General features: G+C 43.4%; 1 protein-coding gene across 1 annotated transcript; it reads left to right on the top strand.

The window, feature by feature from the left end:
- Nucleotides 1-26,535, top strand: LOC134929568 (patched domain-containing protein 3-like). The gene is made up of 4 exons (XM_063925159.1): nt 1-753; nt 5,411-5,532; nt 19,059-19,204; nt 24,869-26,535. Exons 1-4 carry the CDS (start codon nt 1-3, stop codon nt 26,533-26,535), a joined length of 2,688 nt encoding a protein of 895 aa, XP_063781229.1.
- The last annotated feature ends 798 nt before the right edge of the window (nt 26,536-27,333 follow it).

Raw genomic sequence — 27,333 nt, 5'->3', positions numbered from 1 at the left:
ATGTCTCGGTGTAAGACAGACTGTATACAGAAACCCCTCTCTCGCGTATTCTGCGGGCTTGGAACGCTGGTGGCAAGGTATCCCTGGTGGTTCCTAGTCATTCCTCTTATTGTATCTGCTGGGCTGGGAGCTGGCTTTTACTTTTTACCCCAGAGAGAAGCTAATGACATAGAAGACCACTTCACACCACTCGGAGGTCCAGCTAAATCTGAACGAGAATTTGTCAAGGTGCATTTTCCAACCAATGACTCAGGCCAGTTTTCTGCACAGCGACTGTATACAGAAGGATCATTTGTCTCCCTCATTGCTGTCAGTGTGTCCGATAATGTCCTTACTACAGACACATTCACAGAGCTGCTGAGGCTGGATGAGATGGTGCAGAACCTGAACATCACCATGACACAACCTGGTGCTGATGTCAGTCTCAATTTCCAGCAGCTGTGTGCAGAAATACCGGGGCAAAGATGTGTTGCTGCCAATCCACTCCTATCCGCAGTGCAAGGTGACGCCAGTCTCATAGAGACAATGAATATAACTTACCCCATGTTTCAGGGCAGAACATTCCTTGGTACACACCTGGGTGGGGTGACACTGAACACAGACAACACTGTGCAGAAAGCCCAGGCAATCAGGTTAGTGTATTACCTGAGAGAGGACAATGAGCAGGACCTCGACAACAGCCGGCAATGGATCCAGCACTTTCTCCAATCCGTCTCGCAGGATATAGACACATTACAACTCAGACATATAAAGGTAGGTTACAGATAGATAGATAGATAGATAGATAGATAGATAGATAGATAGATAGATAGATAGATAGATAGATAGATTAGATAGATAGATAGATAGATAGATAGATAGATAGATAGATAGACACGCTGATTTTAAAACAAACAATATCACACCTGCCAAGCATATATTTTTTACATTGTGTTTTACACATTTTATAAATATATTTAAATGATGTATCAGTTAAATGAAAAAATATACTGTATATATACTTTTAGTGGTGCATTGGGTTAACTGCTTGGGAGTAGCCAGGTAAACCCCAAAAAACCCTACTGCACTTACTGCTGATTTCTGTCTGCACCTCAGGATGGTGCAAACGGAAACTCATGAAGTGCAGCTTGCGGGCTTACTGCATAATGTAAAGGTATAGCCCCAGGCACTTAGGGGTCTCTTCATAAAGCAGTCAAAAGGGTGGAGAAGTGAGCCTGTGGAGAAGTTACCCATGGCAACCAATCAGTGTTGAGCCATGGCGACCAATCAAGTTTCGAGGTAACATTTATTAAGTGCCTTCTATAAAATTATACGTAGCAGATGATTAGTTGCCATGGGCAACTTCTCCACTGGCTCACTTCTCCGCACTTTTCACTGCTTCATGAATAGTCCCCTTTACCTGGGAACTACAAGCCCTGGGTTACTGAATTTAGCCCTATATGTACTGTATCTGATTGAACGTAAAGAATTTAAAATACTGATGCAAGCTTCAAAATTAAAGTTTAACATGGTGACACAGATGGACTCAAAAGAAAAAGAATATATTGTGAATCATGAAAATAAATGAATTTATAATTTGCCTAATGCTATGTACTTACTTCTGGCAGTTGAGATATTGGGCCGGATGTAATGGAGTCCGAGAACGCCAGACGTGGAGTAGATACGTTTTTCTTGTACCAAAATATGTCTCCAATTTTGGAGTGATAGGGGAGAAAAAAAGAAAAGGAATATGGTGCTCACTGTATAAGCTAAGACATGTAACATGCTCTTCCCATAAGAATAAGTCCAATAATATTAAGTATATATAAATGTAACTTCCACTATTAATAGCATTTCTTTATGCTGAATAAAATACAATAAAACCACATGGTGCAGAGTTTTCTCTATGAAATATGTGTAAAATATAGCGATGCACAAACACATAACCAAATGCTTATAGTGGCACTTTGGAATTAGAACGATGGTGAAAGTGCCTTGGACAGAATATCCTGCGACTTGGAAAGTTAGTACTCCCCATGATCAAGGAGCACATCATGCAGATGCAGGGCAGTAGAGAGCCTGGCTGGGCCCAGGTACTTTTCAGGGGGCGTGGTCTAATCACAGGAGGTGTGGCCGTGCACCCTTAGAAAATAAATCCAGACAAAATAGTACTTTAAGCGCCTCCCTGGCCACACTCCAGCCCAGCACAGAGCAGCATGTGCTGGGTTACGGAGAAGAGCTGCAGCTGATGCTGTCAGTCAAGGGGGGTGGGGGTGGACTTGGCCCCTCCATCAGACCTGGGTTCGGGTAATTATTCCGCCCCAGAACCACTGTGCAGATGCTACAATACCATAAGTATTTTTCTTTTTTGCTTCCAAAGTTGATACTCAAAGGACTAAACCTAAGTACTTAATGGGAGATTTATTAAATCGCGGAGAGAAACAAAGGGGTCTATGTACTGAGCCTTGGAGAGGGGTGGGGTGGACGGAGATGAGGTGCCAGTCAATCAGCTCCCAACTGCCATGAAACTAGAGATGAGCGGATTTGGATTTACTCGTTTCTTTACGCCAGAATTATCGCCATTTCTTATTTTCTGGATTTTTCTTATTGGCTAACCAAAACACGTGACGTCCTATAGCCAATAAGGATATTCGGGTAAATCCAAGTAAATCCGAGTAAAACCAAACCCGCTCATCTTTACATGAAACAGGCAGGAGCTGGTTTGTTGGTGCTTTATCTCCATCCACTTTGTCTATCTCTGGGACTTAGTACATAAACCCCACAGTACAATCCAATCCGCTCCTGTCATTTTTCAAACAGTCTGTAACATGGCAGGAGTGGTGGACTTGGCTTGTCCCGTACATGACAACTAAATTTTGTGAAAATTGTTTTGAGTTTAAAGCAGCAAAAAAAATTCTACCTAAAAAATGAGCCTAGCTAGGCACTTTGATATTATGTTTTTTATTTTAATTTCTTTGTTAAGTTTTAACAAAAATGTATATGTTAAAACTTGTATAAATGTCCCATACATGACAGTATTGCTAATTGTTTACTTCCGTAATTTCACAGACCTAGATTAAGGTGGGAAAATTTGCTCCATACTGTGCAAAGATATATAATACTGTTCATAAAATTTTACAGTTTCATTTGTTTTCTGCAAAAAGAGGCTAGTGTTGGTACTCTTACCTATTGGTAGCTCTATGCTCTTACTTTGAGTTATAGGTTTCCGGAAAGGAAAATTATGTTGCTTTCTATCCTGTTTTGTATTGTTCAGTGGTAACCGGATACCTGTAAACCAAAATATTCTGAAAAGTGAAATGTTTCGGCCCTGTAGTGAAGTCCTGACGCGGCCGGCATCATGCTGTCAGTGGAGTCCACGGCCAATCACAGACAGGTGGGGGAGTAGCTTTTGACACCTGTATGTCCTGGCATCCTGCCGTGCTGGGGTGGAGGTTAGGTTTAGGCAGAATAAGGGGTGTTAGGGTTAGGAGGAAGCACAGGGAAGGTTAGGGTTAGGGACCGAGGAGGGAGGGTTAGGTTTAGGTACATAGAAAGAGAGGTTAGAATTAGGCATTAAGCAGGGAGAGTTAGGTTTAGGCAGCAGGGAAGGGAGGGTTAGGGTTAGTCACCTAGCAGGGAGGGTTAGGGCTAGGCACCAACGGGGAGGGTTAGGGTTAGGCACCACCGGGGAGGGAGGGTTAGGGTTAATGTAGCCAAAAGGTGAGGGTTAGGGGGCTTACTGGGGGCTGTCGGGATTATGATGGATGGGATGCCAGTGTCAGTATGCTGACCACCGGCATCCCGTCCATCGGTCATTCATACTGATCCCTGGGAGATGGCTGAGGGGAGCCGCTGGTACTCAGCAGCAGCAACAGCAGTGGGCAGTTAGCAGCACCGTGCTCTGAAATGTCCACTGTGGGGCAAGCTTAGCCCCTCTTCAGGGTGCCAACTTTTACATCCTGCTGTGCCCCCGGTCCAAGTGCCACCTCCCTGAACTAATACTTTTCTAGATAGGACTTCAATGAACAGGCTCTCTGGGTCAATGGTGGATGCACAGTTTGAAAGACCTTTTCAGCTGCGGCGACAACTTCAACAGGGTACAACAAACATCACATACAGTAAGACACAATAAGCTTGGTCCAAGTATAAACTTTCTGAGGCAACATCTGGTTAAATTAGTTTGAACATCTCCTCTAACTATGCTTCTAGGTCAGCAGAAAGCTTGACCATGTCAATAGTTTTGGGAATATATTTGATCTGGATATTATTAAGATGTAACCTGTTCTCAAGGCTTTCAATCTTGTCCTTTATCCAGCCCACATAAGTTTTTAGAGATGTTTGCTCCAGGAAACTATATTATTGAACTTTCTTTACAGTTCTTACTCACTTTAGCCTCCAAAGCATCAGTTAAAAGATGTAAGAATGACACCTCAGTCTTGAATTCCATTAAAAACCTGAACCTACAATAAAGGTTCCTTCACACAAGGTCCCCTCTTCTGACGTGTCCTTCACAACTCGAAACTTCCCACCAACCCCAATCAGTAGCAACCCACTCATAAGAAAAGCTTATTATTACCTGCAAAATTACATTACCTTTGAACATTGATGCCAGCATTCATATGCTTTTTTAACTTTCTCAAGTACCGCTTATGTAAAAAGCTGATTCTAGTTTATAAGAACATTATGTCTTTGGACTGTGATACATAAGTAGGGAGGTCATTTAAGAAGAAATACTCTATTAAGTTATTTCATATGACCAATGGGACTAGCTGTGCTAGATTACATTTAGAAAGGTATTGGGGAACTGGTGAAATACCTCACTAATTGGAGCACATTACCTATTAGATAGCAATCAAATACAATTGTATAGTTCTATATAAAAACAAATGTATTCACTATAAACACAAAAATATAATAAATATATAAAAGATTAATATCAAGTGGCACAATTAGACTCACTTCTGGTAAAATGGACCCTTCTAGGAAAATTAGTAAACACAGTGACTAATATGCAAAAAACACAGTGGTAGCTGCTCAATCACTCTGGAAGCACATGTCAGGTGCATGAAAAGGGAGGGGTCACAACAAACAGAAATGGGGGGTCCTTTTTCCCCTCTGGTATCCCACTGCACACCAGCTAGCACTTATAACAATATTTGAAAACTATACCCATCTGGTGTACTTATATTTTGCAGATATCCCCCCCAAAACACCCATTTTCAGGGAATATCATGTAAAATCTGTTTAATAAACATGCCTCAGGGTAATTTACAATATGATGGAATGATAGAGTATATATAAAATAGTAAACAAATAAAGCAGCATAATGTTTTGGCTTAATGAAACTTATAAAAAAAATTCCTGACTATTTTACTGCTGCGCCCTCAGCTAAATAATATAATCACCAAAGATATTTTCTTTTTTATACCAGATATCCTATTTCACATCAGTATCTCGGCAGCAGGAATTTGAAGGCACAACAACCGCTATGATTCCACTTTTTTCCATTACATACTTCATCACCATATTCTTTTCTATTGTTTCATGTGTAAGGTAAGGTTATCTCTCTTCTTACACATAACTAATATACATGCTTAACAAATAATATTCCACCTCCAGAGTGTTTATGTATAGAATATTTGGATAGTTTTGATATGGTCAGTCTAAAGTGGATTCAAACTTTTTACAATAATAAATGTATGTGCTTGATTGATGTGCTTGGCTGGTGGGATTGCTGCTTATCTTGAAAGCCTGTCCTGCCATATTCAAAGGCAGTACGTCACACCCAAACCTGTTTCCATGACACAACATTGCCACCGTACATCTCGTCAACTTTAGACACAAAAATCTGGTCACACCACTTACCTCAATGTTTGACAATGTTTTTGCCAGCCCCGCCATCTTATAACTGATGTTCTGTAAGTATGACTGATATGAGGGGCAGTCTAATGCCAATGAGTGGAGAAATTACTCCTAGAGCAGGGTCATGTCACGGCATCCACCATCACTATATATATATATATATATATATATATATATATATCCACACAGAGACTCTTACAATGGGAAGCAGCTCTGTGCACTCCCAGGGTAACAAGGCGGACGGATCGCCTAGTCACGCCGGGAGTGCACGCCTGCGACTAGGCAGGCATAGATTAGAAAGGCCCCATCTGTATACAATCATTTCCGGACATTCATGTCCTATGTTTTATATCCATTCACCTAGAGAGCCCGTTGATGTTATAAGTGCGTCAGCATAAGCTACGTAGAGATAGCTGGTGTGTGCATAGACTCTTCAGTTTTTCTGGTCTCCCGACCGCCTGCATCTCTCTAATAGCACAAGTCAAAAGAAAGTGACGATGAATAGTGCGCAGGAATTTAGCTGCCCAGCATGAACTGTTCAATGAAATAGCGTGTCACCATACACCCAAAACAATATTCTAATTAACCAGAGATATCACCAAACTGCCCACAGGCACTGATGGATCTGCGTTTGGAATAATGCTCCTTAGCAGAAGGACTTTGAATTTCCAACCTTTTACAATCCTCCAACATGTATAATAAAACAAAAAAGAACAACAATGGTGTGATATTGTTATTTCAATTCAGTTCTTATAATAACACTGCAAGTGGGATCCGTACTGTGAGGAATTGTCTACTGCAATTGTATACACTAATAGCGTGAATGGAGAAGGTCAATCCTTAATGGAATTCAGCTTCATCGTCTATTCCTCTCTGATATATGTCTCTCACGTTTTCCAATGTCATAAAGAGTACAAACAGGTATAGTATAATACCGCTTTTATTAACATAAGACAAACAAGCTAGGATGAACACTGGACTCTCACCATAAAGGATTGTCCACCTTAACAAGTAGACAAACAAGGCATGATCTTAAAAAAACAGGTGTCCCCAGCACCTGTGGAGCTAATTATTTAACTTGCGATTCTGTGAGGAGACCTTCAAAACATGCACTGTGTAGGGTCCTGAGGACCGAGTTTGAGAACCTGTGCACTAGACAAAACATCATATTCCCAGTGTCGGCCCCTGCATGTTTTGTATTTTCCCAGAGTCAGATCTCTCCTGTTTTGGATAGTGATGTGCACCGGACATTTTTCGGGTTTTGTGTTTTGGTTTTGGATTCGGTTCCGCGGCCGTGTTTTGGATTCGGACGCGTTTTGGCAAAACCTCCCTGAAAATGTTTTGTCGGATTCGGGTGTGTTTTGGATTCTGGTGTTTTTTTTTACAAAAAACCCTCAAAAACAGCTTAAATCATAGAATTTGGGGGTCATTTTGATCCTATAGTATTATTAACCTCAATAACCATAATTTCCACAAATTTTTAGTCTATTCTGAACACCTCACACCTCACAATATTATTTTTAGTCCTAAAATTTGCACCGAGGTCGCTGGATGACTAAGCTAAGCGACCCAAGTGGCCGACACAAACACCCTGCCCATCTAGGAGTGGCACTGCAGTGTCAGACAGGATGGCAGATTTAAAAAATAGTCCCCAAGCAGCACATGATGCAAAGAAAAAAAGAGGTGCACCAAGGTCGCTGGATGGCTAAGCTAAGCGACCCAAGTGGCCGGCACAAACACCTGGCCCATCTAGGAGTGGCACTGCAGTGTCAGACAGGATGGCACTTAAAAAAATAGTCCCCAAACAGCACATAATGCAAAGAAAAAAAGAGGTGCACCAAGGTCGCTGGATGGCTAAGCTAAGCGACCCAAGTGGCCGACACAAACACCTGGCCCATCTAGGAGTGGCACTGCAGTGTCAGACAGGATGGCACTTCAGAAAATAGTCCCCAAACAGCACATAATGCAAAGAAAAAAAGAGGTGCACCAAGGTCGCTGGGTGACTAAGCTAAGCGACCCAAGTGGCCGACACAAACACCTGGCCCATCTAGGAGTGGCACTGCAGTGTCAGACAGGATGGCACTTAAAAAATAGTCCCCAAACAGCACATGATGCAAAGAAAAAAAGAGGTGCACCAAGGTCGCTGGATTGCTAAGCTAAGCGACCCAAGTGGCCGACACAAACACCTGGCCCATCTAGGAGTGGCACTGCAGTGTCAGGCAGGATGGCACTTCAAAAAATAGTCCCCAAACAGCACATGATGCAAAGAAAAAAAGAGGTGCACCAAGGTCGCTGTGTGACTAAGCTAAGCGACCCAAGTGGCCGACACAAACACCTGGCCCATCTAGGAGTGGCACTGCAGTGTCAGACAGGATGGCAGATTTAAAAAATAGTCCCCAAACAGCACATGATGCAAAGAAAAAAAGAGGTGCACCAAGGTCGCTGGATGGCTAAGCTAAGCGACCCAAGTGGCCGGCACAAACACCTGGCCCATCTAGGAGTGGCACTGCAGTGTCAGACAGGATGGCACTTAAAAAAATAGTCCCCAAACAGCACATGATGCAAAGAAAAAAAATGTGCACCAAGGTCGCTGTGTGACTAAGCTAAGCGACCCAAGTGGTCAACACAAACACCTGGCCCATCTAGGAGTGGCACTGCAGTGTCAGACAGGATGGCAGATTTAAAAAATAGTCCCCAAACAGCACATGATGCAAAGAAAAAAAGAGGTGCACCAAGGTCGCTGGATGGCTAAGCTAAGCGACCCAAGTGGCCGGCACAAACACCTGGCCCATCTAGGAGTGGCACTGCAGTGTCAGACAGGATGGCACTTCAAAAAATAGTCCCCAAACAGCACATGATGCAAAGAAAAAAGAGGTGCACCAAGGTCGCTGGGTGACTAAGCTAAGCGACCCAAGTGGCCGACACAAACACCTGGCCCATCTAGGAGTGCAGTGTCAGACAGGATGGCACTTCAGAAAATAGTCCCCAAACAGCACATAATGCAAAGAAAAAAAGAGGTGCACCAAGGTCGCTGTGTGACTAAGCTAAGCAACCCAAGTGGCCGACACAAACACCTGGCCCATCTAGGAGTGGCACTGCAGTGTCAGACAGGATGGCAGATTTAAAAAATAGTCCCCAAACAGCACATGATGCAAAGAAAAAAAGAGGTGCACCAAGGTCACTGGATGGCTAAGCTAAGCGACCCAAGTGGCCGGCACAAACACCTGGCCCATCTAGGAGTGGCACTGCAGTGTCAGACAGGATGGCACTTAAAAAAATAGTCCCCAAACAGCACATGATGCAAAGAAAAAAGAGGTGCACCAAGGTCGCTGGGTGACTAAGCTAAGTGACCCAAGTGGCCGACACAAACACCTGGCCCATCTAGGAGTGGCACTGCAGTGTCAGACAGGATGGCAGATTTAAAAAATAGTCCCCAAACAGCACATGATGCAAAGAAAAAAAGAGGTGCACCAAGGTCACTGGATGGCTAAGCTAAGCGACCCAAGTGGCCGGCACAAACACCTGGCCCATCTAGGAGTGGCACTGCAGTGTCAGACAGGATGGCACTTCAAAAAATAGTCCCCAAACAGCACATGATGCAAAGAAAAAAAGAGGTGCACCAAGGTCGCTGTGTGACTAAGCTAAGCCACAAACACCTGGCCCATCTAGGAGTGGCACTGCAGTGTCAGACAGGATGGCACTTAAAAAAATAGTCCCCAAACAGCACATGATGCAAAGAAAAAAAGAGGTGCACCAAGGCTGCTGGATGGCTAAGCTAAGCGACCTAAGTGGCCGACACAAACACCTGGCCCATCTAGGAGTGGCACTGCAGTGTCAGACAGGATGGCACTTCAAAAAATAGTCCCCAAACAGCACATGATGCAAAGAAAAAAAGAGGTGCACCAAGGTCGCTGGATGGCTAAGCTAAGTGACCCAAGTGGCCGACACAAACACCTGGCCCATCTAAGAGTGGCACTGCAGTGTCAGACAGGATGGCAGATTTAAAAATAGTCCCCAAACAGCACATGATGCAAAGAAAAAAAAGAGGTGCAATGAGGTAGCTGTGTGACTAAGCTAAGCGACCCAAGTGGGCGACACAAACACCTGGCCCATCTAGGAGTGGCACTGCAGTTTTCTAGCGAGAGGATGAGTGCTTCCATCCTCATGTGAATCTGAACCACTAGCCATGAACATAGGCCAGGGCCTCAGCCGTTCCTTGCCACTCCGTGTCGTAAGTGGCATATTGGAAAGTTTACGCTTCTCCTCGGACGCTTTTAATTTAGATTTTCGGGTCATTTTACTGAACTTTTGTTTTTTGGATTTTACATGCTCTCTACTATGACATTGCGCATCAGCCTTGGCAGACGACGTTGATGGCATTTCATCGTCTCGGCCATGACTAGTGGCAGCAGGTTCAGCACGAGGTGGAAGTGGATCTTGATCTTTCCCTATTTTACCATCCACATTTTTGTTCTCCATTTTTTAATGTGTGGAATTATATGCCAGTAATATATCAATAGCAGTGGCCTACTGTACCGTACTGCTATATATTATATACTGGTGGTCAGCAAAATTATGCACTGTCCTCCTACTACTGCGCACAATAACTAAAATGCACCACAGGTATGGATGGATAGTATACTTGACGACACAGAGGTAGGTAGAGCAGTGGACTACTGTACCATACTGCTATATATTATATACTGGTGGTCAGCAAAATTATGCACTGTCCTCCTACTACTGCGCACAACTAAAATGCACACAGGTATGGATGGATAGTATACTTGACGACACAGAGGTAGGTAGAGCAGTGGACTACTGTACCGTACTACTATACAGGGCCGTAACTACGTGTGTGCCAAGTGGGCTTGGCACACAGCGCAGTTGCCCTGAGGGCGCAAGGCCAGCAGCATGTAATGAGTCAAATTGACTCATTACATGCCTCTGAAGTCTGCGCCGTGCGCCGCGCTGTGGAGGAGAGCTACAGCGCCGGGCAGCGGAGAAGGGAGGGGGATTGGAGCCGCAGCAGCGCTATTTCATTGGTAGTAAGCGCCGCTGCAGCATCCCCCTCTCCTTCCGTATTGGCTGCCCGGCGCTGCTGTGGATGCTGGGATGCGGTTCCTCCATCCCAGCATCCACAGCAGCGCCGGGCAGCCAATACGGAAGGAGAGGGGGATGCTGCAGCGGCGCTTACTACCAATGAAATAGCGCTGCTGCGGCTCCAGTCCCCCTCCCTCCTCCTCCTTCTCACCTGCCTGCACCGAGGGAGCTGCACGAGGAGCCTGTCAGCGGGGAGATGGTAAGTATGTCTCTCTCTTTCTCTCTCTCTCTCTCTCTCTCTCAGGGGGACACCGTCTGCGATAATGTGTAAAAAGGGGGCCTGGCTGCCGCAATGTGTAAAAAGGGGGACTGGCTGCCGCAATGTGTAAAAAGGGGACTGGCTGCCGCAATGTGTAAAAAGGGGGACTGGCTGCCACAATGTGTAAAAAGGGGGACTGGCTGCCGCAATGTGTAAAAAGGGGGACTGGCTGCCGCAATGTGTAAAAAGGGGGACTGGCTGCCGCAATGTGTAAAAAGGGGACTGGCTGCCGCAATGTGTAAAAAGGGGACTGGCTGCCGCAATGTGTAAAAAGGGGGACTGGCTGCCGCAATGTGTAAAAAGGGGGACTGGCTGCCGCAATCTGTAAAAAGTGGACTGGCTGCCGCAATGTGTAAAAATGGGGACTGGCTGCCGTAATGTGTAAAAAGGGGGACTGGCTGCCGCAATGTGTAAAAAGGGGGCCTGGCTGCCGCAATGTGTAAAAATGGGGCCTGGCTACCGTAATGTGTAAAAATGGGGACTGGCTGCCGTAATGTGTAAAAAGGGGGACTGGCTGCCGCAATGTGTAAAAATGGGGACTGGCTGCCGCAATGTGTAAAAATGGGGCCTGGCTGCCGTAATGTGTAAAAAGGGGAACTGGCTGCCGTAATGTGTAAAAAGGGGGGCTGGCTGCCGCAATGTGTAAAAATGGGGACTGGCTGCCGCAATGTGTAAAAAGGGGGACTGGCTGCCGCAATGTGTAAAAAGGGGGACTGGCTGCCGTAATGTGTAAAAAGGGGGACTGGCTGCCGCAATGTGTATAAAGCGGGACACCGTCTGCCGTAATGTGTAAAAACGGGGACGCTGTCTGCTGTAATGTATAAAAAGGGGACGCTGTCTGCCGTAATGTTAAAAAAGGGGACGCTGTCTGCTGTAATGTGTAAAAAAGGGGACGCTGTCTGCCGCAATGTGTAAAAAGGGGGACTGGCTGCCGCAATGTTTTAAAAGGGAGACTGTCTGCTGTAATGTGTAAAAAGGGGGACGCTGTCTGCTGTAATGTATAAAAGGGTCTCTACCTGGTGTAGTGGCGCTACTGTGCAGCGTAATTTGAATAATGTAGACTACTGTGCACCGTAGTATGAATTGCTATTATTTTGTGGCCACGCCCCTTCCCCATGAAGCCACGCCTCTATATATGGTTTTGCGCGCCTACGGCGCGCACTGCTCCTATCTTGCATGGGGGGGTCGCCACTGTCGTTTCTTGCACACAGTGCTAAAATGCCTAGTTACGGCACTGCTGCTATATATTAAATACTGGTGGTCAGCAAAATTCTGCACTGTCCTCCTACTACTGCGCACAACAACTAAAATGCAGCACAGGTATGGATGGATAGTATACTTGACGACACAGAGGTAAGTAGAGCAGTGGACTACTGTACCGTACTGATATAATACTGGTGGTCACTGGTCAGCAAAATTCTGCACTGTCCTCCTACTATATACTACAATGCAGCACAGATATGGAGCGTTTTTCAGGCAGAGAACGTATAATACTGGTGGCCACTGGTCAGCAAAACTCTGCACTGTCCTCCTACTATATAATACTGGTGGTCCCCAGTCCCCACAATAAAGCACACTGAGCACAGATATTTGCAGCACACTGAGCACAGATATTTGCAGCACACTGAGCACAGATATTTGCAGCACACTGAACACAACTGAGAGAACGCTGCACACATCCTCTCCCTATCATCTCCAATGCACGAGTGAAAATGGCGGCGACGCGCGGCTCCTTATATAGAATACGAATCTTGCGAGAATACGACAGCGGGATGATGCGTTCGGGCGCGCTCGGGTTAACCGAGCAAGGCGGGAGGATCCGAGTCTGCCTCGGACCCGTGTAAAATGGGTGAAGTTCAGGGGGGGGGGGTCAATGGGGGGTTCGGATTCCGAGGAACCGAACCCGCTCATCTCTAGTTTTGGATTCCATATAAGTCCCTCCCTCATGACTGTGAACGCCATTTCACACTGTAGACCGGAGGGAGCGGGTGAAGGACGCGGGCACAATGCTGGAGGAGGCTGCATCAGATGTTTATTTCAAGTAAAAACACCATTACCATTTACCAAGTGTTCTATACTCTTATAGCACACCATCAGGGCACCATTACTGTGCTATAGGAGTATAGAGAGCCTGTTATAAACAATAATTGTACTTAGTGGTTTTGCCTGTCAGTATCTGCAGGCATCATTATTGTCAGTGCACTGTTTGTCACACACACACACACACACACACACACACACTGCAAGTGCACTATTTGTCACACACATACTGCACAGCAGTGACGTGTGGTGGGGTGAGGCAGATGAGGCAGAGCCTTTCCTATCATACTAACGTTTGTGACAGAGTTTTGACTGTATAAAGTATATGAAAAGTACAAGGAATATGTTTGAAATATCTTTTTTTCATTATTCTAATCATTTTTATAGCCAAAACTCTGGAGTAAAAAGTCTATGGCAGATGGAGCAGTGCCTCACCTGGTTACCTTTTCCGCACATCTTTAATCAAAACTCCCCAAATTTCTAGGAGTTTATACTGCTGCACCTGTATATAATGCCCGGATGTACCTTTTGGCTCATATATTGAATGTAAATATGGCTCTGGTCACACACACAAACGCACAGACATACACAGATACACACTGCAGTAGCCATCTTGAGTGTTTTCGTGGCTGTTATAAAAAAGAATAATTAAAAAAATATGTCCTGTTTATAATCATTAAATATTTTTTAAGATACTTTATTAATATTATGCCTATCTATATACTAGAAAATTATTCTTATTGAAGTTGACCAATTGTTCCTGCTGCTCTTAAAACAAGTGACACAACATATCATACAGTATTAGCTGGGTTGTGTGTTACATAATACATACTGGGTGCTTGGCCTGGCTGATATATACCGCCTGTCTACTAGAAAATATTGAGCAATTGTTCCTGCTGCTATTGTTAAAAATTAAAACAAGTGACACAGCATGAGTCAAATTTGCTGGAAATACTGGAAATGAATGTTATTTGGGTTAAAAATACTATAGTAACAAAAATAGGTCCAAATGACATGATTTTAGCTGTTTTATCTATTTTCTTTAATTTAAATAATATTTTTTTTATTAATTAAACAGCAAGAACGCATAAAAGAAAAACAGAGTACAAGCAATGTTATGATCAAATAACCCAAAACTCCAGGTACAGTGACAAGAATACAGTGCAATGTACTATGTACTAAGCCAAACAATCTTACAATTAATTAAGCAAACAAATATAAGGGGGAAACAAGAGGGCTAGACAAAGACAGACAAGGGTAGACAAGGTAATAAACACAAACAGTACTATGTGCATGTCAATCATAAATCAAACAGTATACCGTGGTTCAGATGAATCATGGGACAAAAGTGTCTCTTGTAGACTGTAAAACCGTGAAAACTTCTGGATCACTGTATATAGTGGACTGACCCACAGTCTCCCGGTATTCGCTCCATTTGAACCACTTCATATGTATAGAAGAGGCAGAGGAGGAATATTTATAGGCAGCCGTTTCAAACACATAATGTTTGTGGACTTTATGAACAATATGCTGAATACAAGGCACAGAAGCTGATTTCCATAACTGCGCTATAGAAGCCTTAGTAGAAATCAATACATGTCCAAGGAGATAAGTGTCGCCCCTAAGAAGCTGCTGAGAAGAATAATTAAATAATGCCACTATAGGGTCAACAGGAATTATCACAAGTAACACATCTTCTATAAGAGAGAATACCTCAGACCAAAGCGGACGGAGCACAGAGCATTCCCAAAAAATATGATCTATACTCCCTATACAGCCACAGTACCTCCAGCAATACCGGGAAGTGGAAGGCCATATACTGTGTTGCAGCTCTGGTGTGAATTATGCCCTCTTGCACAGTGGGGAGGTCAATCTAGACAGTACCAGTTTAGGGAAAAGAGGGAGAACATGCGCCCCACCAAGGTAGGTGGTCAACCAGTGACGTAATTGGAGACACTTAAATAAATCCTGTTTAGGAATATGAAAGTGCATCTGTATGTAGGAAAAGGATGCTAGTTGCCCTTCAGGGAAGATATCTCTTAAGCTCGAGAGGCCCACTAAGTGCAACGAATCAAGCTTCAAATCAGGAATGAGCCGTGCGATAGTCAAAAGCATAAGGTCAGGGGCAGGCATAGATAAATCATCAGTTTGGAGACAAGTCTATGCCACACGGACAAGGTTGTCCTAATCACCGCTCCCGGACCGAGCAACTGAGGGGCAGCATGTGAAGGGAGCCAAAGCAAGTCTGTAAGCGTCACTGGTAATACAAAGGAACGTGCTATCATTACCCAGGGCTTCGGTGTCAGTGAAGCAAACCAATCTCGAACCTGATTGAGTATGCAGGCTGCATGATAGCCGTCTAGATCAAGGTAGGCCACACCCTCAATAGGTTTGGGTAGAACAAGAGTCCGTCTGGCTATACGGGGCCTAGCACCTTTTCAAACATATTGGGATAGGATCTTATTAAATTTATCACTTACAGATTTGGGGAGTGGTCTGGGGATAGTAAGGAATAGATACATAAGTTTTGGGAGTAGGATCATCGTGGTGGCTGCAATACGCCCCAACCAAGATATCTCATGAGTCAGCCAATCTGTAACAAGTTTCTCAAAGCTACATAGCAAGACATTATAATTACAGTCAAATAAATCTCTATCTCTAGATAAATGAACCCCCACATTTTTAATAGATCTATATTGCCATGCATACCTACATTTATCTTTAAGAAACTTAACCAACTCATCTGATGTTTTATCAATTTTCAAGAAATCTATAACCAAATCCGAACCAAAACACTTGATGGTGGTTTTGGCAAAAACAAAACACAGAGGGTGGTTTTGGCAAAATCCTGTCAAAATCCTGCATAGTTTTTGAAAAATTGCATATGATAGCTCTGCCATCGCAGCTCTGTATAAGGTTAAACAGACAGAAAAGTGATAATGCTCCTGGTTTGCCCTGTAAAAAATCCCTTTACCTAGCAGCTGTGTCAGAGAGGGGAATACTCAACCCCTTAAAAGAAAAACACAAATCAGAGCGAATTCAATGACACATGCGCTTGTAAAGTATTAAAAAATACAAATTCAATTTATTAAAATATTAATATCATATACCCCACAGTCGACCGGACAGAAAAAATATTAAAAACCCACAACATTTAAAATGCTATATATTATGAGCTTTTTTATATAACACCACTCTACGTTACAGCCTCTACAGTGTCTGTACTACTGACAGAGAGCCGACCTGCATGTTCAGGAAACCGTCTCTACCCTCTGTTTCTATCTGGAGCACCAAGCCTGAGCTGTGCCTAAAGGATTCAACCAGCAGCCGGGAGCATCCTAATAAGGAGAGGTATATGGACAGGCCCGGACTGGCCCATAGGGGTACAGGGGAAACCACCGGTGGGCCCCACTGCCTGGGGGCCCACCCTCTCACTTATACATTATGAATATGTTACATTATGCTGCACAGGACTATGGTGTATTTTCTACAGTGCATTGCTGTTATTATTCTGTAACATTATCATGCATGCACTAGCAGTATTTACTATATATATATATACACTGCTCAAAAAAATAAAGGGAACACTAAAATAACACATCCTAGATCTGAATGAAATATTCTTATTAAATACTTTGTTCTTTACATAGTTGAATGTGCTGACAACAAAATCACACAAAAATGATCAATGGAAATCAAATTTATTAACCCATGGAGGTCTGGATTTGGAGTCACACTCAAAATTAAAGTGGAAAAACACACTACAGGCTGATCCAACTTTGATGTAATGTCCTTAAAACAAGTCAAAATGAGGCTCAGTAGTGTGTGTGGCCTCCACGTGCCTGTATGACCTCCCTACAATGCCTGGGCATACTCCTGATGAGGTGGTGGATGGTCTCCTGAGGGATCTGCTCCCAGACCAGGACTAAAGCATCGGCCAACTCCTGGACAGTCTGTGGTGCAATGTGTCGTTGGTGGATGGAGCGAGACATGATGTCCCAGATGTGCTCAATTGGATTCAGGTCTGGGGAACGGGCGGGCCAGTCCATAGCATCAATGCCTTCGTCTTGCAGGAACTGCTGACACACTCCAGCCACATGAGGTCTAGCATTGTCTTGCATTAGGAGGAACCCAGGGCCAACCGCACCAGCATATGGTCTCACAAGGGGTCTGAGGATCTCATCTCGGTACCTAATGGCAGTCAGGCTACCTCTGGCGAGCACATGGAGGGCTGTGCGGCCCCCCAAAGAAATGCCATCCCACACCATTACTGACCCACTGCCAAACCGGTCATGCTGGAGGATGTTGCAGGCAGCAGAACATTCTCCTTGGCGTCTTCAGACTCTGTCACGTCTGTCACATGTGCTCAGTGAGAACCTGCTTTCATTTGTGAAGAGCACAGGGCACCAGTGGCGAATTTGCCAATCTTGGTGTTCTCTGGCAAATGCCAAACGTCCTGCACGGTGTTGGGCTGTAAGCACAACCCCCACCTGTGGACGTCGGGCCCCCATACCACCCTCATGGAGTCTGTTTCTGATCGTTTGAGTAGACACATGCACATTTGTGGCTTGCTGGAGGTCATTTTGCAGGGCTCTGGCAGTACTCCTCCTGTTCCACCTTGCACAAAGGCAGAGGTAGCGGGACTGCTGCTGGGTTGTTGCCCTCCTACGGCCTCCTCCACGTCTCCTGATGTACTGGCCTGTCTCCTGGTAACGCCTCCATGCTCTGGACACTACGCTGACAGACACAGCAAACCTTCTTGCCACAGCTCGCATTGATGTGCCATCCTGGATGAGCTGCACTACCTGAGCCACTTGTGTGGGTTGTAGACTCCATCTCATGCTACCACTAGAGTGAAAGCACTGCCAGCTTTCAAAAGTGACCAAAACATCAGCCAGAAAGCATAGGATCTGAGAAGTGGTCTCTGGTCACCTCCTGCAGAACAACTCCTTTATTGGGGGTTTCTTGGTAATTGCCTATAATTCCCACCTGTTGTCTATTCCATTTGCACAACAGCATGTGAAATTGATTGTCAATCAGTGTTGCTTCCTAAGTGGACAGTTTGATTTCACAGAAGTGTGATTTACTTGGAGTTACATTGTGTTATTTAAGTGTTCCCTTTATTTTTTTGAGCAGTGTATTATATATCTAGGGGCCCAGACCATGCACTAATGGTTTGCCAAGCCTCTAAGAATGGGCCCCTACCACTGCTTTTCCCCGGTGGGCCCTTCATGTGCCAGTCCGACACTGCCTATGGACACTGCAAGATAAAGAGCCTTTATTATCACTATGGTGTGAGATTTCCAGAAAGAACATTCTCTCTGTGCACAGAGTTATAAAACTGCAGAGCTGTAGTTGCAAGTGAACCATCATAATCAGCATTAAAGTGATTAATATTTGCTGCTATATGGACAAATCCTCGAATTAGCCTCCTGGGGAGTGATGTTATATACAAAAGCTCATACTATATAGCATTTTATATATTGTGGGTTTTTAATATCTTTTCTGTCCAGTCGACTGTGGGATACATAAAATTTATATTTTAATAAATTGAATTTGTGTTATTTAATACTTTACAAGCATATGTGTCATTGAATTCTCTCTGATCTGTATAAAGTTAAGTTCTTATATCCAACTTTACATTGTAAATCACAAAGGCAGTTTCACTCCCGGTTATGTTAGTGTGTATTAGGTTGTTTGTGTTTTTATTTGTTTGTTTTTAAATATAATTGATAATAATATAGTGGAATTAAAATGTTTAATTTGATGATTTTAATGTTTTTACTTTTACATTTCTCTTATTTGTAATTCTACACAGACTTGATTGTGTGAGAACTAAAGCATGGACTGCTGCTTTCGGAGTCCTTTCTTCTGGATTAGCCATTCTCTCTAGTTTTGGGCTGTTGTTACTGTGTGGAGTGCCCTTTGTCATTACTGTAGCAAATGCTCCATTTCTTATTCTGGGTAAGTTTATTTGAGGGGGGGGAATATAACTCTGGGATTAAACATGTTATTTGTTACTTTGTTTGAACTGTCTTTATGGTTATAAACTCAACTTTGGACAATCAATGTTATTGGGGGTAATTCCAAGTTGATCGCAGCAGGAAATTTTTTAGCAGTTGGGCAAAACCATGTGCACTGCAGGGGAGACAGATATAACATGTGCAGAAAGAGTTAGATTTGGGTGGGTTATTTTATTTCTGTGCAGGGTAAATACTGGCTGCTTTATTTTTACACTTTTAAATCTAACTCTCTCTGCACATGTTAAATCTGCCTCCCCTGCAGTGCACATGGTTTTGTCCAACTGCTAAAAAATTTCCTGCTGCGATCAACTTGGAATTACCCCCAATATTGTTACATACTGTACAATATTGGCTATTATTCATGTGGGAGGCATTTGATACGTCGGCTGTTGGGATCCCAGCGCTCACCATACTGACAACTTATCTCCCTCTTGGAGGGTCCATGACACCCCTGGAGGGAGAATAAATAGCGTGGCATGCTTAGCGCGCCACCATACCCCCAGTGTGGCGAGCACAGCGAGCCTGCAAGGGGCTCTTTTGCGCTCACCCCACTGCCTGCATGCTGGCAGTCGGGATCCCGGCTGGCAGTCGGGATCTGACTGAGGAAGCCGCCGATGCCGATAGGCGGAGAAACGCGTCTTTTATACTTGTGAAACCCGTGACCGCTGTGCAGCGAGATGGCTGCTGTGCTGGGAAGGAACCTGGGTCTCCGGATAAGGCTTTGGATAAAGGTATTTGGCACCAGAAGCCGGGAGCTTGGTAAAAAGAAACCCAGAAGTAATTGCGGTAAAGACGGGATTTTAACATGGCCATGTTTTAAATGTCTGCTGAGACATCATATTAACTCTGCTGCTTTGAGATCAATTCATATATGCATGCACATTTAATCAACTAATCAAATAATTATTGATATGGGTTGTGCACAAAATCAAAATTGATTCTACAAAAGAAAGTAAACAGCTGTCTAAATATCTACATTTCATATGAACTGTTGGAAGTAAAGAGTCTTAAATATACAACTTGATTCGAAACAAGTGATTCTTCCGCTACAAAAAGTATCAGTACAATATATACTTCTATCTGGAATGGAATAGAGACATTTTACATCTGAATCAGAGCTGGTATTCTTTGTATCAATGTACTAAATACTAAACTGTTACACTCAATATCCAAGTGAAACAGTGTTAGGTAATTGATTACAGCTGGAGGCTCTGTGCAGCAGGGGAGTATTAAGTGGTATAGGGAACAGAGAATTATGGTATGATTGTTCATTGATTAGGCCAGTATTTTAAATACCAATTTTATAAATGTATGCAAATTAGCCTTAGAGATGAGAATGGTTAATGAAAGTTTAATGATAACAGAATAAATTAAATACATTTGTATTTTAATAAGAAATCTGGTAGCGCTGTCTGTGTTTTTTTTTTTCTGTGGTAACTGTTTTTTGCAGGGGGTGGAGAGGTCCCCCAGCTCTGCAGTGAGCTGCATCAGATTTTTTTTTTTTTTTTTCTTGGGACACACACGTTTATTACAATTGAATTTAACTATCTTGTTAGCGCCAGGGGACTACTTGATTGCCGGCATAACATACTACACCCAGTCATGTTTCTACTCAATTTGCTATGTGAATATAATTCCATATTTGTAATTGTCCTGTCTGTTTTTTTGTTCAGTCGGTGACTGAAAACTGTGAGTCGTTTTTCAGATGAAAAAATTGTGTTGCAATAATAACAGACAGCTAGTTTTAGATGGCACAATAACCTGTAAGCAGGGACACACCTAGGGGGGTTCTGAAGAACCAATTGCCAGTGCTCATGCTGCAGATGCCCAAGTACTTCCTGCCCTCCCTGCCTGAAACCCAAGATCCCTGCCCCCTCCTAACCCTGTCCTTTCTTATACTCCTATCCCTGCCTGAGACCCTGCTGCCTCGCCCTCAGAAAGCCTAGCTTCACCGAGTGGCGTCACAAGGGGGGTGCGGCCCGCTCCCGGGTGTCACCCGCCGAGGGGTGACACCAAAATGTCAGCTCCTGCACAGTGACAGGAGCCGAGTGCTGCACTGTTATATTATGTGCAGCACTCGGCTCCTATCACTGTGTAGGAGCCAGCACTGCAGGGACAGCACCCCTGAGAGTCAGCCCTCACCTCCAACACCCCCCAGTGACAAAAAAACGAGTGTCGGGACACGAAGCCCTGCCCCTCCCGCAAAGCCCCGCCCCTTTTTGTGCCTTCAATGGGCTAAAAACGGGTGCCGCCTGGAAGCCCCGCCCCTCTATTTAAGCCCATTCCCGCAAAGCCCCGTCCCCTTTTCTCTCGCTGCTGCACCGGGTATTACAGAGGTGAGTGACGCCTCTGGCTTCACCCTTACCTGTAACCATGTTATTAAGGTGACTGTTCTGGATTGACTCTCAATCAAAATAAATAATTTCTGTTTCAGATTGGCTTGCTTCCATCTGCTGTAGCAAGTCAAATAGTGTGCAAGAACTCTTTTAAATAAGGTGTAATTGTAATCACTTTATTAAACATTATATTTGGCATAACATATATCTCTTAACTCCTTAACCAAAGGATAAATCACTGGCTAAAGCACAGGACTTTTTATATTAACTCTTAAATGTTACTACAGATATAGCCATGTTAATTTTTGCTGCGATGTGGCAAGCTGCACGACGCACCGAGCTGTAACAATTCGCAGCCGACGATCAATCCATTAATTCCATTAGGAACTTGATGGAGCAATCGCCTGGTGATGCAGCATGCCACATGCAGTAAGATGAACATGGCTACACTCTGAACTCAAGCATGAATATCCATACAATCTGGACTATAATAGAGAAATTCTGCTGCAACCAATGTACAGTATAATGTATGGACGAGGAGACAGAATCAGACTTGATGAAGGGGACAAAGAGACCAGGGCACAGAGCACTAGTGACACAGTGTACTAGAGAAGAAAAAGAGGGAGGAAGGCCATACTAGTCAGAGCATAGAACAGTTGGAGGGTGAACTGTGAAAGATAAATGGTGGGGTATTGTAGAAGGATCATTTTAAGAGGAGCGCTGGTATGCTTTAATAAAAAGTTACGTTTTGAGGGCACATTTAAAACTGGGGAGGCTGGTAGAAAAACCTGAGCAAGTGAGTTCCACAGCAAGGATGAATCCTCAGTGAAGTCTTGGAGATTAGAGGGAGATGGAAAAGGTAGCAGGTGCACTATCTCACACTAGCTCAACCTGTAGTAACCAGAGGCACTTAGCATATTCCTGGCCAGGGCTATGAGCTTACCCACCGCATCAAGGTAGCCTCTCATTGGGTAAGTCCCTAACACTAACTATAGGGGTTCAGGTCCGGGGGGCAGGACAACCCAGAGCCACCCAGCCAGACAACCCCAGGGCATCGCAGGAGTGATAAAAATATAGGGTTAAAGAGGTAGGAGCAGCTGTTGCTGCATGTGTGAATAATGTGAGGGGTAAAAGAAAATTATGTGAAGGTGTTACATATATATAAAACAAACTATAAGTGCCATGGAGTGATGAAATAGTGTTAAATTGCGATGCCCCAGGGACACCCAGCCAAGGCAGGCACAGGGAGCCCCGCACCCCAGAGAATTCCCCCCATTTTATGGACTGCCATATTAAACAAAATGTAAGAGTCTTACCTCAGTGTGCTCATTCCAAATGTAAAGGCTAGAGTGTTGGACTATTTAAAATCAGAGGGGTGGGTGGGGCAGGGTGCTAAATTAGGGTGAAGGTGTCTCCTACCTTCAAAAATGTATGAATACATCAGTTACAGAGGGAAAAGGGCCCTCATTTGCACACCTTAATTAGGTAGTGAGGTGCTACTCTGCTTGAGACTTAGTAAAGTGTACAGAGGGAAAAGGTAGCAGGTGCACTATCTCACACTAGCTCAACCTGTAGTAACCAGAGGCACTTAGCTTATTCCTGGCCAGGGCTATGAGCTTACCCACCGCATCAAGGTAGCCTCTCATTGGGTAAGTCCCTAACACTAACTATAGGGGTTCAGGTCCGGGGGGCAGGACACCCCAGAGCCACCCAGCCAGACAACCCCAGGGCATCGCAGGAGTGATACAAATATAGGGTTAAAGAGGTAGGAGCAGCTGTTGCTGCATGTGTGAATAATGTGAGGAGTAAAAGAAAATTAGATTAGATTAGAGGGAGAGGAAGCAACAGTGTGGAACAACATTGGTAAGAGGAAAAACAGCTATTAGATAAATGCCTCAAGATTACAGTATATAGAAATTGCTGTGAGATGTATACTATGTACAGGGTGATTCAAAAGTCGCAGTACACCCTTTTGTTTCAAAATCTGTGCAGGAAATGGGAAAACTGAATATGCCAGTAAGGTATGGGTGAGGTGGGCTATCTTTTAGGGCATTTGCCGAACATGGGCGCCATCTTGAAATCGGTCATCAAAAGTCAGTCTCATCAAAGTCAGTTTTTTCAAATGGAAAGAGGGTCGTGTACCATTTTAACCAACATCAGAATTTGCTGAAAAGTTTATTGCTGGGAACAGATTTGAAATAGCAGTTATGGTTCAAAAGTTACAACACTTTTTTTGTTGGAATTACAGGCTGAACTGTTCTCATTTAATGTTTTCAACATGTTGTCCCTCTTGGTCAACACAAATTCAACCATTCAACCATTGTTGTGGTTGTCTCGTCAGTAGCACTTTTTTGACGACCACTCCGTGACTTGTCAGCCACAGTCCCAGTTTCTCGGAATTTGGAAATTAGGCACATGACAGTGTTATGTGAAATTGGAGGTCTTTCTGGGTGCCGGTTGTTAGCATTTGCAGCTATGTCACAAGGAAACTTTATTCTCCAGACATCAAAATTACCTAAATTCTCTCCTCTTTTGTCAAAGCCATCTTCAGTTACCTGCAACAAAAAAAGTATTGTAACTTTTGAAGCATAACTGCTATTTCAAATATGTTAGCAGCAATAAACTTTTCAGCAAATTCTGATGTTGTTTGATATGTTACACGACCCCTTTTCCATTTGTCAAAAATGATTTAGATTCAAGATGGCCGATTTCAAGATGGCGCCCATGTTCGGTATATACCACCTCACCCATACCTTACTGGTGTATTCAGTTTTCACAACATTTCCTGCACAGTTTTTTAAACAAAAGGGTGTACTGCGACTTTTGAATCACTGTGTGTGTGTGTGTGTGTGTGTGTGTGTGTGTGTGTATATATATACTGTGCATAATACATTACATTCTTACTGTGTATTTCACTTTGTGTGGTGGATAACCATGTATTACATTTATGCTTATACTGCTATTATATACATTTTTATGTACTTTTATAACAAGGCAATGTATAATGCTTGTATCTAATTGGAATTCACATACTGTAAGTAATGTATTTTAGATATTAGGGATCTAATAAGAAAAAACAAGTGCAATGTTGGTAAAGAAAAAAAAAATCTTTAATTAAGAGTAATATAGCATGCAGCATATAAGGTACATAGAAACCAATCCTCATTAAAAAAAATCCAAATAATTTATCCCCAAACTTTCAAACTATTAAGGAGCTTGTACTGAAATGTGTTAGAATGAATAATATATATTAATACTTTGTCTTCTAGGTGTCGGGGTAGATGACATGTTCATTATGATTTCCAGTTGGCAACAAACTAAAGTAAAGAGTAAAGTGGAAGAAAGAATGGCTGAGACATACACTGAAGCCGCTGTCTCGATAACAATTACAACACTCACAGATGTTCTAGCCCTCTACATAGGAATTATGACGCCTTTTCAATCAGTGAAGGCATTTTGTATCTATGCTGGAACTTCATTATTGTTCTGTTTCCTGTATAATATCACTTTCTTTGGGGCATTTTTAGCCCTTAATGGTAGAAGGGAAGAGAGTAATAGGCATTGGCTGATTTGTAGAAGGGTGAAGGACCAAACAGATGATCATCGTTCATGTTCATATAACCTGTGTTGTGTTGGGGGAAAATACAGCCAGATCACTGGTAAAGAGAGTGACCAACCAGTTGCTGATTTTTTCCATAAGCAATATGGTCCATTCATCACAAACAAGTGGATCAAGTGCTTGGTGCTGGGTCTGTATGGTGGATATCTGGCCAGCAGTATATATGGCTGTTTTCAGGTGCAGGAAGGAATCGACCTACGAAATTTGGCTACTGACAACTCATATGTTCGTTCCTTCTATGACAATGAAGAGTTATATTTTTCACAGTATGGTCCCAGAGTTATGGTTGTTGTTAGAGAAGAGATTTCATACTGGGATTCAGATGTACGTCTTAAAATTGACAGGTGTATAGAGTCACTTAAAGATGACTGCTATGTTAGTGAGTCCCTCTCAGAGTCCTGGTTGGATATATACATAGGCATGGCTAATCTCATTAAACTTGACATTAATACTAAAAGTGATTTTATTGGTAACTTGTCACAACTATTTAAATTAGCTCCTGATTATGAACAGGATGTGGACATTTATTCAGGGTCTATACGAGCCTCTCGTGTCTTCATCCAGACTGTGAATGTTACTTCTGCAGTGGATGAGAGACAAATGTTAAACCATGTCCGGAACACAGTGATCAGCTGTGACATCCCGGTTCTTGTGTATCATCCAGCCTTCATATACTTTGACCAATATGCCGTAATCATCCACAACACCATCCAGAATGTTGTGGTTGCTGCAGCTGCCATGTTTGTGGTCTCAATGCTGCTAATTCCAAATCCTCTATGTTCCCTGTGGGTGACTTTCACCATAGCTTCTATTATAGTTGGTGTCACCGGCTTTATGGCTTTCTGGGATGTTAACTTAGATTCCATCTCTATGATCAACCTTGTTATCTGCATTGGGTTCTCAGTCGACTTCTCAGCACACATTTCATATGCCTATGTGTCTAGTCAGAAGACCACAGTCAATGAGAGGATGACTGATGCTTTACACTCTCTTGGTTATCCTATAGTGCAGGGTGCTCTGTCCACCTTCCTTGGGGTCATCGCTCTATCCGCATCAGCGAGTTACATCTTTAGAACATTTTTTAAGATCATATTCCTCGTCATTACATTTGGAATCCTGCATGGGCTAGTTTTTCTTCCAGTTTTTCTAACTTTGTTAGGAAACTGTGGCAGAAATCGTGATGATGCCACATCTAGAGGCCAGGTGTCTGCTGGTACCATAGAAGGTGACATAGGAGAACAATACTATAATAAACATGGCAAAGTAGTAGAAACTTTTTCAAATAAAATGTTTTCTCCAGATGCTGCCTGTCCATAAGTTTTGCTCATATACAGTAGAACATTTGCACTTTTAAGTTTCAATCACAAAATGTTATCAACCTTTTCTTTATAACATAACAGCACTATCTGTAAATATATTTTATTTGCTCCTGATCGTGTTAGGACATATTCAGAGGATTTTCTTACTAGGATCAATACTACATAAAGAATCTGGGAAATTTAAATAGTTTTCCATACTGTAGATAATAAATTTTAATGGAAGTGAATTGCACTTAATATTAGAGATGAGTGGGTTCGATTCCCTGAGAACCGAACCCGCCCGAACATCGGGATCCGGGCAAGGATACGAGTCAGGCTCGGTTTTGCTCGCCTGACTCGGATCCAAAAATGAGGCAAAACATCATCATCATCATGCTATCTGATTTTGCGGGTTTTGGATTCTATATATAGTCCCGTTGATCTGCGCCATCTTCACTCCGGACTTGGAGAGTACACAGTAAGGATGTGTTCCTTCTGTGCTGTGTGCTATTCCTTGTGTGCTGTTAGGGAAGGAGCAAGCAGGGAGAGTGCAAAAGGGGACAGGAGAGAGCAGAAGGGTTGTTTTGCAAGGAGAGTTGAGTTGAGTGTGCTGTCACTGTGTTAGGGCTCTGCATAGTAGCATACTGTGGCTGTGTATGTATAGGACCAGGTATTCTCTGTCTATAAGGGGCTGTGTACTGCCGTACACTACTGCTGTATATCCTCTGTGTGTGAGCCAAAGCAAAAAATATATTTCTATTGGTGCGTCACTCTGACTACTAGTACAGCGGCTGCTGTACACTACTGTTATATATCC

This window comes from Pseudophryne corroboree, chromosome 5, assembly GCF_028390025.1.
Source record: "Pseudophryne corroboree isolate aPseCor3 chromosome 5, aPseCor3.hap2, whole genome shotgun sequence".
NCBI lineage: Eukaryota > Metazoa > Chordata > Amphibia > Anura > Myobatrachidae > Pseudophryne > Pseudophryne corroboree.
Note: the sequence above shows the minus strand (reverse complement) of the source record. Positions and strands in the feature narration are given on the sequence as shown.